This window comes from Pelmatolapia mariae, linkage group LG15 (assembly GCF_036321145.2).
Source record: "Pelmatolapia mariae isolate MD_Pm_ZW linkage group LG15, Pm_UMD_F_2, whole genome shotgun sequence".
NCBI classification, from domain to species: domain Eukaryota; kingdom Metazoa; phylum Chordata; class Actinopteri; order Cichliformes; family Cichlidae; genus Pelmatolapia; species Pelmatolapia mariae.
The window spans coordinates 18,783,116-18,799,249 of NC_086240.1; the positions used below are offsets into that span (position 1 = coordinate 18,783,116).

Here is a 16,134-nt window from a genome sequence, read left to right on the forward strand (position 1 = left end):
AGGTTTCCTGTGGGGGCACGTTTCTCTCACCACAGAGGTTTGATAACAAGGTTCTGTGGACCTCGGGGAAGCCCCCCACCCTCACAAATCGCTGTTGTCATCAAATAACTGGGATGCCATTGTGACAGTAGAATCTGAGAGGCATGTGTCAGCATATCACAGGCTTCACAAATAGTGGGAGCTGTTAAGAACAAGGTCCCGCCTACTGCTCACAATCAGACAGACCTCCCAAGGTTGACATATAGATCAGAGGTAATTTATATATCACCATCTCTGGGGCATCGATCGAACTAATACGACACTTAAACTCAATGTGACTTAAAAGATCTTACCAGCTATGAAAGCTGCATAATCCATATATCTGTGGCTCTGGATGAAGTCTCAAAACAAGCCCTCAGTTTCAGCACAATCCTTGACTGTCTAGATTCTAAAAGATCCAAAGAGGGTCTAATGAAAATGACTACAAGTTCCTTCTTTGAAAATAAGAGTCTAGAGGTGTGAGTGATATTATAGCGGCTAAACTTCCTGGATAGATGCAGTTATAACCAATTTGTCTCCAACAATACATCTAACATTATGGAAGAACTACATTACAATGGCTGGAGGGGTATTTCTACAGAGGCTTCACTTTTTCTGACATCCTGTTGCTTTCCTTTAATTTGTGTATAAAATTAAAATCTATCAGCAGACGTCTGAAACTTGCCTGACTTATGAAATACGTCACAGCTAACAAGCATTAACTTGCTAAATATAGCAGCTCATTCTGCAATTCACTGCAACTTTGATGTCAATCTACGAATTATTAACAGTGACGAATTACAGAAGAATTGAAATCAGTGGCTACTTGAGCAAAAATATATACTGTAAATCATTTTGGTACCACTTCAAAAACAATTATTTTTTATGTCAAGCAAGAGTATTTCTGATCTTTATAATCTCATTAAATTTCTCATTTAGACAGCAGATTAACAATAATTAGAAATTTGGCAAATTACAATATATCCAACAACTGAAACAAACTCTTTCCAATGTGCAAATCAGAAAAAAGTAATCTAAATGCCTCCTGAGATTCAAACATAAATAAAAAATAAAGCTTCATAAAGAAGTATAAAAAAAATTGTAGCCATCGCTTCTGTCCATGTTGTGGGAGTCATATTATTGCTCACGCAACACCAGGGTCACAAAGCTTCAACAGATAATAAGAATACGAGCGCGGTCAAACCGCTACGATAGCTTTTCCCACCACACCAACATACAAGCTGTCATATCATTTACAAGGATATCTGCTGTGCATAACCACACAGAGCAGCTACACCGTAAGCAATCTGCGTCAAACAACTAAAATAGTAATCGCAGAGGGTGGATTGCGTGTGAGCACAACTTATTGAAACTCTTCTCCCCCAGGCAAAAGAATATAACCATACAAAGTCAAAACAGCAGAGACTGATTGTGTGCGTTGGGCGGGGGGGCAATGTTTCTGGAGAAATCCAAAAAGGGATGATGGATGGATTAAAATGAGCAGGGAATGCGTTATTAAACGACATGATGGTGTTCACCTTTTTTTTTTTTTTTTTTGCCCTTGCACCTGCAGACTGGTCTCATTGAGATTCGCCTCATCAAGAGTCACGTCGACAGGTGCGCCGTGGCCGCGGGGTGCAGCGTGCAACCTGCGGCAACTTTCACAATCATTAATCATGCATATGCGAAAGCAAAGTTAACCAAAGGCAATGCGTTAACAAAAACTTCCCTAATAATTCCCCTCGGATAAGAGATTTCTTTAATTCACGAGCCGTCTGCTGCCTCTGAATGCGTTAATTGGCGACAGGAGACTGTGAAGTGTATGATGTGAATTGGTTCTATCTGTCCGCACCGAGGAAATTTTCTTTACTTACAGTTCTCAAGAACTGGATCTCATCTTCCCCTTCTCCGCCCTCAGCCATGGCTGTGAAGGAGCCTGCTTAGACTCTGGAAGCCACCACTGACTGCTGGCAGAAACGCGATGCTGTGCCTCTCAAGCCGATATTAGCAGAGAGCACATCCACAGCCATATAGGGCAGCCCGGCCGAGTCCCCCTCCACTCCTCTCCTTCCTACTCCTCATCCACTCTTCCTCCTCCTTTCCCTCCCCCCTCCGCGCCCCGACGCCTAGCAGCAGCAGTGCGGATCAGCGGACGGACGGGGCATCAGGGGACGAGCTCCCGGTGGTGCTAGTGGTGATGATGATGATGGCAGCTGATGCTCTGGTGCGTACGAGGATGGGTCCTTGTGCTAAAATAGTATTACTTTTAAAATGTTTGCGGTTTGGTCTCACTCCCTGTCTGATAATGACGCATGCTGGTCTTGACTGGCAGCAGTGGAGCTGAATGCAAAGTTATGAACGTCCCCGTCTCTCTGTCTGCACCCCCATCCTCTCCCCGTCTCCGACACTTAGCAGTTTTTTCAAAAATCTGGAGACTGGTGTAAATTCAGTTTCGAGAAATGCTCTGCAATGTATAACTTAAAAGTGTAAAAAAGTATAAAGAAAATATAAAGTTATGTTTTCACAATGTGGAATCAGTGTAGAGACTTTTTAAAAAAACTTTTTTTTACTTGTTTCATGTCGAACATACCACGTACCTTCATTACATGCTTACATGCCTGATTTTATGTAAGGAATATTGAAATATATATATATATTGTGCTTTTAAATGTAGTCAAAAGGTTTTCAGATAAAAAAATATCAAATTCGATTATAACATATTTATTGCATAAAAGTTGTCTGGGTGTGAAATATTTCACTCACAGTATAACTTGATGCAGTGCAGATTAAATGCAAATAAAAGTCAAATAACTTGATATAAAAATTAAGGATTACTGCTCGTGATTCCAAATATTGTGCATGACCAAACTGGTATCTAACTGGGATTTGACTTCGAAGCATTTAACATCAGTCTTTATGCTAAGTAAAGCATTTACAGCATTAGTCAGGTGTCAGTCATGTGGGTTTAAAAAAAAAAAATGATCATGAGAAAACGCACTCCACATCATGTCAAGACATGACTGACATCTAGTGGTCATCTTGTCATTTTATCACGCATGATCTGTTTAGTTGTTTTCACATTATGGCCAACAACAAAAGAACAAATGTCAGTATCATCCAGGAAATTCTGCTCTTTCCTCATACAGTTTAACTAAACTCTCAGTCACTTTTACTGACTCTTTGTACAAGTTGCAACACTATTTACACATTTTCCCATTTTTTCCAATTATACAATCCTTCTAACGTCTGGTCATTTTGTTGCCTGTTTGACTGTCTTTGACTTGCTTATCTGCTCCAGTGTCTTTATAAAAGGGATACGAGCACTTTCTTTACCATTAGAGTATTAATTTTTTTCCTGTTTTGGGAAGTGTATAGTGTAATCTAAAAAATGATTCTGATTTTGTGGCCAGGTCTGAAGAGATAGCAACACTGGCTTGCATGTGCATGCATTAATATCACATAATAGGAGATTAAAATCACTTCACAACAACTGTTGTTCCACATTAAATTTGACACCCTGTTATGCCATTTTTGCATAATCAGATTCATAAGCATCCATCTTCTTTGTCACAGGTATTATTTTTTGTAAAGTTAGTAGCAGTATGAATAGCAGTTTGTTTTCTGTAAATGTTTCTGTGATCCATCAAAGACAGCTGGCCAGTAGTCAGATTAGCCTGACCAGTGTCCAGCTTGGCATGGAAAACAGTTGGCCTAAATACAGTCTCTGATCACTGGACTTCTGCAGGGGCAGATGTGAGTTAAATAATGCAAGTTAAAACTGAGATAAATCAGAACCTTTGACAGCAGAATTTCTCTGAGTTTATTCTGAGGTGATGAAACGTAAATAAATACTGAACAATGGGATGTTAGGAATGGAGTAAAAATGGTGTAAAACAGCATGAACCAATATTGAACAACTATGCAATTCATGGTTTGTTTGTTTAATTTATAATATCAAACACCTTTTTCTTTTTACACAACATTATTATTAATTTTACTTCAATTTAAAAAAAAAATCACTCTTTTCTAAGTTATCATATATTGTCCTGTGGAGCATAGCTGTCTGTTTCACAAGGTTTAGTCAATACACCAATTTTTAACCCTAAAGTGATAGCCTAGTACAGAGATAAAGAATAAATATACTCCTGCAAAACTCTGTGATAACTATTTTGTCTTTCTTTCAGTATCGTTTGAATTCAAGAAGATTACAATAAGTCTAAATCCCCACTGGGCCTGCCGTCTGTTAGTCTTTCTGCTTCTGTCAGTACCTGTCAGGCATCAGGGAATTAGTGGTGGTGATCTTTAGGTGATCAGCCAATAGAATTTGTCAGAATTTCCAGCTTGCACCAGTGATTGGCTGATCCTGTTGTATTAGTGGGCGTGGAGTTGTCAGTTACCTGAGTGTCACAGTAAGTACAGCTGAGTGCAACAGAGGGGTGACCTGGTGCTTCAAGGAGAGACACTACTGTTCGCTACAAGTAAGTGGACATTTATCCATTTATTTTCATCCTTTTATCCTTTTTTTAGGTTTGCAATCATTAATTAGTCATTTAAAAAATATATTTAAAAAATGAGTAAAACATAATTAACTTATTGTTAGAGTGTGTAACTGTAAGTCTACACAAGTTCAAGTACTTTTTTAAATGGTCTGAAATAAATGTTTCTTTGTTTCTTTTTGTAGCAGGCCCAGTGGTTGGTCACTGATCGTCTGTGATAATTAAATAAAACCATGCAGAGGACTTATAGTAACTTACACCTCTATAGACCCATCAAAGAGAGGAGCTGCGTGAGTCCATCCCTCTCCCCCTGCAGGAGTCTATCTTCCCCCTCCAAAACCCCCACCAGCTTCCAACAAAAACTGTTTTCTAAGCACTGGGAGGAGGGTCCAGCTGAAACAGCAACGCTTGGCCACGCAGACAAATCTGGCCTCACAGACTTTAAAGAAACCCTCAAAGCATTGGATGACTCATCTGAGAGCTGCTGGCTTACAGAATTGTTACCGTTGTGTTCAGATTGCCAGGCTTTCATGAGCATGGGCAACCAACTGGGAACCAAACCTAAGCCAAATTGTCACAGTTACACAGAAACTTGGGATGCTTTATCAAACTCCCCCAGAGTCCAGATATCTTGGAAGAGAAGAAGAAGAGCTCAGGGGCATGTTTACACCACTGACCTTCAGGATAACCTCAAGATGGTGTCCGGGACTCCACAGGCACCTCTGAAGGCAAGGAGACTGAGGAAGCTCCAGAGGTTGAGGTCTTCTTCCTTTGAGGAGTGGGATTTTGATGAAGAGAGACCTATCATTTGCACTCCCACAGTAAGAAGGAAGAAAATTATTAGGAGAGAAAGAGATGATATAAATACTTTAATGAATGAGTTAAAGCCACTCTGGAGAGTAAAGTTGCCTAATACTTCATCTGCAAGCTTATCTAGATCAAAGAGCAAAACAGTCCATCTCTCTCCCAGACAGAATATGTCTGAAAAGGAAAAATATACTCCTACTGACTCGGACACTGACCTTTCTGAATATGACAATGAGATGTACTCAATGTTTTTCTCCAACACTAGTATGGAGGCAAAGAGTAACAAGACTGCAAGCCAAAAACAAGATGAAGAGAAGGCAGACATAAAGTCCTCTCAGCAGAGGCTTGAGGTGATGGGGCAGAGAGCTGCAGCTCGGCGAGTAATGGGCAAGATTGAGGAGGTGGAAGGAATAATACGCCGGGTGAGTCTCACCAGTTTGGACTGGATCAAGGAAAGTCATAAAGGAGAAGAAGAACCTCACTTTCTCTTAGATGGATGGAAGACAGAGGTGTCACTGCAGAAAAGTCGCAGAGCTGAAATCAGTACTCAGTCCCCACTGGACGAGCAGAACAGGGAGTCCAGTGGGGACAAGCCTCTGTTTGTTGAGGAGCTTTGTGCTCTGGGTGACGCTCTGAGACGGAGTCTGCAGCAGGCCCTGAGGATGGAGGGATCAAAAGCAGAGAGTGAAGGCTTTAAAGAGCCCGAGGAGACTTTTTATGAGCAGAGCCACACAACAGAAGGGTCTCTGAATCCACAATCACCTCCTTACCTCATCAACTCTGTTGTGCCAAACAGTGCTTCATCACATCCTCTTTTAGCAGGTGGAAAAATCTCCCCTACGCCCTCTCTGTCTGAAAACCTGGAGGTTTCTCCAATTACATCAAGCAGCTTAGAAAGACTGTCCCCCATGCTGCCGCCTATGCTCATATCCAGACTGAGCACAGATGATCAGCAAGCAGAAACATCACACAGAGTTTGGACTGAACCACTTGAAGACACTGCAATTATTTGTGGGGCTCGAGACTGTGAACGTGCCAGAGAAAGTGATCACAGGGACACTCAGGAGCAGTTTACAGAGGATTATCTGCTCTCTTCAGGTAAAAATGTTAACAAAAAACAACAATTTAGATGGATGGAGGCTGTCAAGTGGTAGGTCATTGTAGTGATATGATAGTCTTACCCAAAACTCTAATTTCCAGAATAACTGGTGGAAGCACATTAGAATTAAAACAATGGTAGACGGTGGAATTATGACTATTTTGTGGTATTTATATCTTGACTCTGATTAAAAAAAAACATAAACTCTGTTTCAGAATACACTGTTTTATTGGTAGTACAACATATTTTATGTGGCATAAAAACTCCTTAAAACAACTGAAAAGTATTGAAAGGGCTATATGAAGCTATACTGTTGGATGCCAACTTGCTGTGCACAAATCAGACTTTCATTTCTCATGTTACCCATTCCTTTGGAAGTGTTGTTATGAATTGAATGAATAATGGGAACAGTTGTTATATGTAGCTGAGTGCTGGCTGGAGCTGATAGGTAAACAGGACCATAGCTGGGCTTTATCCAGGAAAATTAAATGGCGGAAAGCTGGGCGAGGAAACTGTTACACTGACAATGATGTTATGGAGATATTCGTGAGACATAAAAATAAAGAATAACTTAGATATCAAAAGATAAAGCAAGCAGCGTAGTCTATAACTTGAGGCTGTTAATAGATATTATCCATAGTGTTAGTGCAGTGTATAATATGAAGAGACAAGCCAGGTTTTTAATACTTTGGCACAGTAATATTCAATCACAGTCCCAACTATTTTACTACTAACTGTAGAGGTGGGTGTGGTGTGGGGCAGAGGAGTTAAAGCTTTGATGTATCGCAGGTTATCCTCAAAAGCATATAATCTGTAGTTTCCATGAATCCTGTCAACTAGAAAGTGAAAGGTGTAATGAACTATTTTAAAAAGGTCATACCATAGACGTCACACTGGGCTCTCTCTCAGATAATCTTTCGTGGTCATTAAACATAAAGTGGACTAAGCTGAATAAAATACCTTCAGAAAGTTCTCAGCAGGAGTAAAGTGTGTGTGTGTGTGTGTGTGTGTGTGTGCGCAAGAGCTGAGTTTAACTATTAGTAGTTGATTAGTGAAGTGAACATCAGAGAAAGAGCAGATGGTGTTAGAAGTGGTACATGGTGAGGCCTGACTGTCAGATTTAAACACTGATTAAAACACTCTGATATAAATGCTCTAAATGAAGTCTTTGTGCAATCTCATCCGCTGCTGTAGTCTTCTCTGGGTTGTTGAACACACACGCACATCAGATCTAACGGATGTGTGGCAGTCCGTGAATAATGACCCCTTGCTGCTCTGACATACCATCATAACTGAGTAAGTGTGTGTTCATTCAGGCACAAAGTACTGGAGAGCACCTGATTTGGACACACTTGTAATCACAGATCTGTTCTGACTGAAATATGCCATAAAACAGCTCGTGAACACCAGTTCGGAGTCAGTATCAAACCTTTGCCATCCTTCTAGTCCACCAGGTTTAAAATAAGTATTCAGTGATAAAAAATGTGAATTAAAAAAATTATGTAGCCTCATTTAAAACAGAAAGAAAACAAGGAGGGGAAATATTAAAATCAAAACACAAGGTAGCCTAGTCAGGAAGGAAATATATAAAGTCAAGTGAAAAAGAACGTGTAGTTTCTTGGAGCATGACTCTAATCTTAGGGTGATTTTGCTGTCCTCTCCTGGGAAGCTTGAAGCTGTCATTAAAGTTTTTCAACTGTTAATAATCTTCATCATGGAACGATTGATGTCAAACTGTTTGAAAATGGTCTTATAGCTCTTCCCAGTATGGTGGCTAGCAGTAATTGTTGATATGTTTCCTGTGTGGCATTGTGTTAACACACACCTAAATGCTAGAGAGGAACCTGCCAAATCTGCTGTGATACAGGTGGACACACTTGCTGATGATTAGTAAACCAAGTGCATGTTAATGCATCAGCAGTACCTGCAAAATAAAACAATTAATAAATAAACATCAGGTAACAATCCATCTATTCATCCATCTGTCTGTCTGTCCATCCATACATTATCTTATCTGCTTAAGCAATTTATAAGCTAGAGCAGGGGTGAGGAACTCCAGGCCTCAAGGGCAGGTGTTCTGCAGGTTTCAGACGTGTCCTTGATCCAACACAGCTGATTCAAATGGCCATATTACCTCCTCAACATGTCTTGAAGTTCTCCAGAGGCCTGGTAATGAACTAATCATTCAGGTGTGTTGACTCAGGGTGACATCTAAAACCTGCAGGACACCGGCTCTTGAGGCCTGAAGTTGGACACCCCTGAGCTAGAACCTGTCCAAACCGACAATGAGTGAAATGTTGGCTACACACTCAACAGGTCTCTAGTCTCTCATAGATCATAATTCTGTATGAAATTTTATATGCTACATATTATTTCGCCACAAAATCAAAATTTGAATGTTGGGGGAAAAACCCCCAAAACATTTTTAAATACCGAAACGTTATCAACAATAGTTTTATAACTTTTAATCAGAGTGTGTGCACTCAAACCCATGAAACATCTTTGATGTTTATAGGGAGAGAGATGAAGATGGTATGATGATGGAGTATTTTCAGAATATGGAATCAGTTCAACTGATTCCAAATTCTTTAATCCTTTTTCAGTAAATGATTAATAGCAGGAAACTGCTGGTCTTTTCACTTTGAAGTCAAACTGTGCAGCCAAATGGGCTTCAAGCCTGTTTTTAAAAGCTAAGAACTCTTTTACTGTGCGGTGTCCATATACAGACGGTGTAGATTTGAATTATTTTAATAAACATCTTTAGGGAAATAAAAAGGGAAAGCTTGAACCCATTTGTACATGGAAATACTTGTTAATAAATGCATGTTTAGCAGAGTCGAGCATTCCCTCAGATCAGCAGAGAGTCTGTTGTCTCGCCTCATTTTTGTAGCAATAAAACTCTGTTCAGACCAGGCAGCAGGGCTGCTAGCTGAACAAATAGGATTAATTCTCTAAGCTTTGTGACATACAACCAATGTGTGGAGGATGACGATTAGTGAGAGGAGAAGAAAGACATTCAGAGCCTTCTGGGGGTTATCTTCATAAATCCAGTTTTCTGTTCAGTGTGGTCAAACTCGGGGCGATAGCACATTTCTATAAGCGGTTTAATGTTCTGGAACGGTTATGTGTCCTCTGAAAGTGACACAAGTGTTTCTGTTAGCATTTTTATCTGAAAGTATACTCACACATTTACTACAGTGAAGCTATCAATGCATTTACTTAGGATCTGTGTTTAAATACACTGTTGAGATATTTGCCCTGTGCATTACTGTTTTGCTTTGTTTTGTTTTGTTTTTTTTTTTTTTTGCTTCTACCTAATGTTTTACTTTCATTTCCACTATATTGTGTGTTTCATCACTTTACAGGTTGAAATTTTTGCAAACAGAACATATAAAAAATATAAAATTATAATAACAGCAATAAATGTTATAATAATAATAAGAGTTATATATAATAATTGATATAAAAATCAGCCCCACCTAAACTAAGTACAAACTGTAAAATTATATTTTCCATTAATATATCAGACAATGTAATGTTTTTCGGCACTGAGCACACCCACTTTTTAACTTTAGGTACATTTGATTGATTATTTTCTAATTAACATTTTAAATATTGGTTTTTATTTGTAATAGGGTATTTTTCACTGTCATGGCTCAGTATTTGAATACTTTCTTAACCACTGGCTTAATCGCCACCCTTGATGGAGGAAATTAATGTAAATACACACAGCTGCCTTTTACTGAATCTGGTATTTTCCCTTTCCTGACCACAAGTCTGTGAGAACCATTATTATATTGACCAGTGTGGGATTAAAACCCTTCAGAGTGGCAGTCTTGGCTATATACTGATAAGCATTCATCATGTTGTGGAAACTCTGGAAGATCTTTAAATTTAAATTCAAATTATGAAGCTGCATAAAACCTTCTCTTCTTCTCTCGACTACTTTTAATGGTTGTTGAATTAGCTGATTTGCATAAAGAATGGAAAAATGCAGGAAATCAATCAGCGCTTAATTCCTCATGGAGCAGGAGTGAAATTTTGTCTTGTTTATGAAATGCTAAAGGTCAATGTAATATTTCTTAGCTGAAGTTCCTTGTTACATCCTCATGGTGACACTAAAGCTTAACATGCAGCATTTGCCAGTGGTGTGGAAAATTAGTTGGGCTTCAAAGTTTAAAATGAGCTCCCTGTGATATTAAAAGACCTACCATAAACTAAGACAGCCTAATTTGCTTCCAAAACTAATACAAGGTATATTAGAAGTTGGTAGGCCATGCTTTTTAAAAAAAAATCTTTTCTCCAGATGAAGCTCTGCAGAGGCAGGAGGAGATCTGGCAGCAGGAGATCGAGGAGTCTCTCTCTATCTGCAGGTCACTTTCCGATCCATCCAGACCCAAACACATTGATTTCCTGCGCATCACTGCCCCCGATGATGACATCACTGACACACCCACACCTGTGCCCCAGGATTTGAGGGTGAGTAGAATGAAAAGTATGTGCTTTGAGCTCATCTCAACACAGCACAGAGTTTTAGAGTCTAAAGGTGGATGATGAGGTGATGGAGCAGTTGAAAACAGCAGCCACTTTTGCAAAGTAGAAATGGCACTGGTATGTCAGTTGTAGGATCAAGAGGCTGTGTTCTGTATATGGAGCATGAGCATGGAGCTCTACTAGCTCAGAATCAGAATCAGATTCAGAATACTTTATTACTTGCAGTCTGTGCTCTATATTTAAGTGGGAAAATATTTTTACCTCAATTGCATTGAGAGTGCAGTTAACTGCTGTGATTAACAGCTCATTGTCTAAGAATACGAAAGCTGTTTTTCCCAGAACATAATTTAATTTTAATATACTGCACACACTCTTAATTCTGCATGTGTGAAAAGTTACAAAGAGTCTAAGTGTCGTTACTGTGATGCCTTAATCTAATTTCAGTGCCGTTGTTCTCTGTAAACCTTCCTGAAATAAGTCCCCGTCTGCATCAGTCAGTGCGGCATCACTATGGCAATGAACTTGTCCTTGCTTCACAATTGTGTAAGTCCCAGCCTCATGAGCCAGTCCAGGGCTACAAAGAGCTCTGTGTTCCCTGTAGTTGCATAATAGAAGGGATTTAACGCAACTCTGTAAGTGCATTGTAGGAGAGACGATAAGCACTAATAAATTGAATACTTCCTTCCTTCTGTGTGCGTGCATGACTAACTTTGCTGAAAACATTTGAAGTTTTGTTTAATTGTTTTGGTATTTTGAATCTTTATTTGACAATATAAAGAGAAAAGAGTAAATCAGAGAGAAACAGGCAGGAAATCATCTGGGACAGACTCAAACCCAGTCTCCGGCAGTAGCCTTGGACATTTGGCTCACACGCTCAACAAGGTGAACCATGGCAGCACCCCAAGTGGTGTTTTATTGTGAGGTACAGTAAAAGATGAAAAGTAGTTTCTAAAAGAACTCAGATCAGATATAGAAACAGCACAATATTTTAAAAGGTAAGTCTGAAAATAAACAGTAAAATTATGCCTAATTAAAAAATTTATATAAAAAGTAATTATAACTTTAAATAATTATAATAACTTGGAGCTTCACATGAAATATAGCAGAGAACATGGAAAGGTGTTCTATTTAAGATTTAAAAAAAAAACTAAAATTACCGAACAGAGTATGAAGAATTAAAAGAATCACTGAAGTTAGCATGTGGTTACTTCTGTAATGGGGTATTGTACATATTACACATGTTGTTCCCACCACATGTGTCACAAAGAACTTTCCATCTATCCCCCCCAATGCCCCCAAACGGTTCACACTGAAGGTGCTATAATACTTTGAAGATGTAATTTACATGGGATGAAAAACAAATGCATGTGTTCAGCAACAATATGCAGTAATATATAGCTGTCAGTTTTGCCACTGCCACTTGCAAGCAGGCCAGTAGTCTGTTTATTGATGTGCTCTTCTTATACCCTTCATCTGGGACTTATCCAACTGCAGAGTCACTAATGTCACTATGTGTGTAACCCAAGTGGCTGATTTTGAGTGGTTCACCATTTTCAGTAAGTTTTGTGCATCCATTTGAAAGCTGAAACTGATTCTATTTTATACATTGAGAGGACTACAATAAAATCATTTAATTTAAGTTTTAAATATTTTGTTTAGTTGTGTGATTCCTTCTGTTGTGGATGCAGTGAACTGTAGCAATCGGTACAGTCCTAATTTATATTACAGCCTGGAGATTTATAATCCAGCACACACTGTAGTTGTTCTGCATGAAGCTGGATGATTTTTAATGCAATCTCACAGGATTTTATGGATGCATTCCTGTTTCATAGACATACAAACTCACATAAAGGCCACAGTGTCCCTCACCAAATTAATGCAAAAAACCACCTTGTTAGTATTCATAAGCTTTAGTATAGCCTATTAAGAACTCATTGCAGGGTGTGTAGGCATGCATCAAACATATGGAGTACGATATCTATTAGAGAAATGTACACAGTGTAATTTGATACAGTAAAGATGTTATCACAGATGAGGTTTGTCACTAACCTGTTGCCTCTGATAACATTAAAAGTAAATAAGGGTGGATCCCGAGAGCTAAGAATAACCCAAACACAAAGGAGGAAGTTTGGACTCTTATTTTGATATTTTGTGTTAAGCAATCTACCCAGTACTAATAGTAGTGAAAATATTAGTATGAAGATAGTGGTCATTAACTCTACTACCCAATATTTCATTTTATTTAAGATAATTAGTTGTTTTTGCTTTTTTTAAACATATATTTTAACAGCATATTTGTTTGCTGATTTAATTATAGCCATTTGGTGACTTTCCCTGCTTATTACCTTCTTTTATTTGGATCTGTGTCACCAACTTGAATGTTATTTCAAACCTACTTACTATTCTCTGCTTATTTATTCAATTTATGAAAAATATTATATTTATAGATCAAGTTTCAGAATACTCTAGCTAAAATATTCAAGTGAAAACTGTCACTATTTTCACTTTTCGTTTCCCAAAACTTTAAACAAACCTTCTCTGTCGATTGATCCTGTATGCAAGTTTCAATATGAGCTGATTAACAGTGCTGTGTAGGTGGGGTTAGAGCCGCGGGATGCCCAGATTAGCCAAGCATTGCTGTGTACCTGCAGGGGAATTGAGAGACCTCCCTGTAACTGTGGATTTACAGGCCAAGCATTTAGCAAGTGATCCCTGGCAGTCCTATTTACCCTCCTTCAGCTCTGGGTGTGGTGCTCCTCCATCTGTTCTGGGTGACTTCCTTTGCCATACGGCTCACGGATGTCAGGGTGTTGTCGGAAACAGCGGCTGGACACACCATCTGTTTCCAATTACTCTGTGACAATCCACAGGATGATGTCCAAGGTGCTGCTCTGTAAACTACTACAGCAGGTACAGAAGAGCCGGAGGGAAAAGGAGGCATGAATGAGAAGCTGAAGCTGGAACTTAACTTCAAATGTGGCTGAGCTGAGTCACTCCACCACACAGAGCCATGGAGCTGAGCTTGGAAACCTCTTTTTTTCCATGACTGGATTTCTCTCTTGCCATTGGCCAGTCTGAGTGACTAACAACTACTTCCAGTTTTAGGTTTGGAAAATTAGCACTTTGGTAAGGCAAAAAGGCACTGTAAAAACACAGCGTGGATATGCTTGTTTCTTTTCGACAAACAGGGGCGCAAAAACAGGTTGGATTTTCAGGCATAAGACTTTAATTAACTCAAACATTGCTTGCATTTGTTTATTGATTATAATTTGACGCTGCATGATACCTGAATCACGTAAAGAAGTGCTGCATGCTATACTGATGTCTAACTATGAGCAGTCAAGTTTCTTTAGCACTTCCTACTCACTATATTTTGGATAACTTCACCTGTGACTTGCAGTAAATGGAGCAGCCCGAAGCCATCCTGGAAATTTTTAGGAACCTCTCTGGGGGAGAAACTGAAGACATGATGCAGGAAGATATCAGTGGTGATCTGAAGAAAAATGGGGATGTGGACTTTACAGATGCTCTCGAGCATTCTAGTGATTTTTTGTCATATGTTATATTGCCTCATGCAGAGGAAAAGACCTCTAACTCACTGGGAAATTCAAGCTTGAGGGAAAAAGGAAATGACTCAGACATAACAGAGGAGGAGAGGAGTCATTATAAAGTAACCGAGCAGCAAAGCGTGGCTGTAAATACTGAAAAAGGCCTCGAGAAACAGAGCTTTGCAACAAATCATGACCAGAATAACCTGTCAGATGAACACAAAGTTAATGGCTGCAGCAAAGAGGGTTGTCACATATCACAGAATCCACTGGATGAATGGGCCTTAAATGAATCTCTGCAGACAAATTGTCAACACATTTCAATTGACTGCATGGATACTGATGGTGATTGTGTTGTATCCATCAGTGCCACAGAGGATACTGAAAACAGCAATGAAAATGCTCAAAGGGAACACTGCCAGGAAGATTCTGACACAATTACTTCCACTTCAGACATGGATTTTGATCCACAGATATGTGGAAACACTGGGCCATTGAAAAGTAAACATGTAGTGATAACTGTGACTCGAACAGGACCCGCGCTTGAAGAGCTGGAACAGATCTTGGATAAAGCTGAAGAGGAGGAGACAAGAGATGCAAATTCAGAGACTCCCAACTCACCCCACCATCCTCCCAGCCTAAAGGATAATTTGCAAGAGATGACAATAAAATCTGCAACTAATAATCCTCCACCTGGCTCCACCTTCAGCAGAGCCACCTTCTCCCCGAGCTCCCCCACAGACAAGCAGATCCAAGTCCCGGCTCTTTTCAGCGGCCTTAAGGTCCTAAGGAAGGGGGTCACTGGACCAGAGCATGACACCATGGCCCACATTAAGCCATCTCCTGTGGGAGGACGAGGGGCAGATTTCACAGAGAAGCAGAAGGACACCAAAGTTCCAGGGAGCATCTTAGACCAGATCTCTCATTTTCTGAGTCGGGAAAAGAGAGGAGATGAGAAGGAGGTGTTGGAGGCTGAGGGAGACCGGAATGAAACAAGGGTGAATGGAAGTGAAGATAGCCAAGAGGAGGAGAAGAAAGAACCAGAAACAAATAAAAATACAGAGGTTCCAGAATCATGTGAACTTACAAAACCTTCCATGTCTAGTGCAGAGGCAGCTTTTGATGCCTTCAAGGCCTTTTTCACACCAAAGCCTTTAAAAAAGGACCCAGGAGATAAAGTTGTCCTGGAGGCATTGAGGAAGAAGATAAGAAATGATAAAGATGTACTTAAAACACTTTTTGAGAGAACCTCAAGTAAGACTCCTGAGAAGGACCCACCTGATGACAAAGTATGAATTAGTCCTCTCTGTGATTTTTGTTACTTTTTAAGATTAAATCAGGCTAAAAATCAAAAACAAAGCAATTCTGAGCATTGTGTTTTTAATCACAATTCATCAGTCATTTTTACAATGTAGCTGCAACTTCTGTTATTAATTCTGTCATTAATAATATCTGCTGTCCATTTTCTTACTCATAGTCAGAGACATCGAGCCCAGGAGAAGGAGAGGAACGAACTCCTGGTCGTCTACAAGCTGTGTGGCCACCTCTTAAGGAAGAAAAAGTTGGGCTAAAGTACACAGAAGCAGGTACTAATATATGCATGTCATAACTTGCATTACTCCACATAAATCAACCCAGGACATTACCATTACACCTCTCCAAGTTCTACTTT

General features: G+C 39.5%; 2 protein-coding genes across 5 annotated transcripts in view; one reads left to right on the top strand and one right to left on the bottom strand.

The window, feature by feature from the left end:
- ryr3 (ryanodine receptor 3) overlaps window positions 1–2,003 on the bottom strand; it is a 115,390-nt gene extending 113,387 nt beyond the window's left edge. Inside the window, exon 1 of the mRNA XM_063495500.1 lies at window positions 1,893–2,003. Coding sequence (XP_063351570.1) covers window positions 1,893–1,940 — 48 coding nt within the window. The 5' untranslated portion in view covers window positions 1,941–2,003. The remainder of the gene's footprint in view (window positions 1–1,892) is intronic.
- A 2,434-nt stretch (window positions 2,004–4,437) lies between these two features.
- fmn1 (formin 1) overlaps window positions 4,438–16,134 on the top strand; it is a 28,550-nt gene continuing 16,853 nt past the window's right edge. For 2 of the 4 annotated variants that reach the window (XM_063494829.1, XM_063494828.1), the window contains exons 1-4: window positions 4,438–4,496; window positions 4,700–6,419; window positions 10,727–10,899; window positions 15,940–16,048. In XM_063494829.1, the coding sequence (XP_063350899.1) occupies window positions 4,748–6,419; window positions 10,727–10,899; window positions 15,940–16,048 (1,954 nt within the window). In that variant the 5' untranslated portion in view covers window positions 4,438–4,496; window positions 4,700–4,747. Of the gene's footprint in view, window positions 4,497–4,699; window positions 6,420–10,726; window positions 10,900–13,672; window positions 15,752–15,939; window positions 16,049–16,134 lie in introns of those variants that run through there. The other 2 variants (XM_063494830.1, XM_063494831.1) reach the window with 2 other exon arrangements.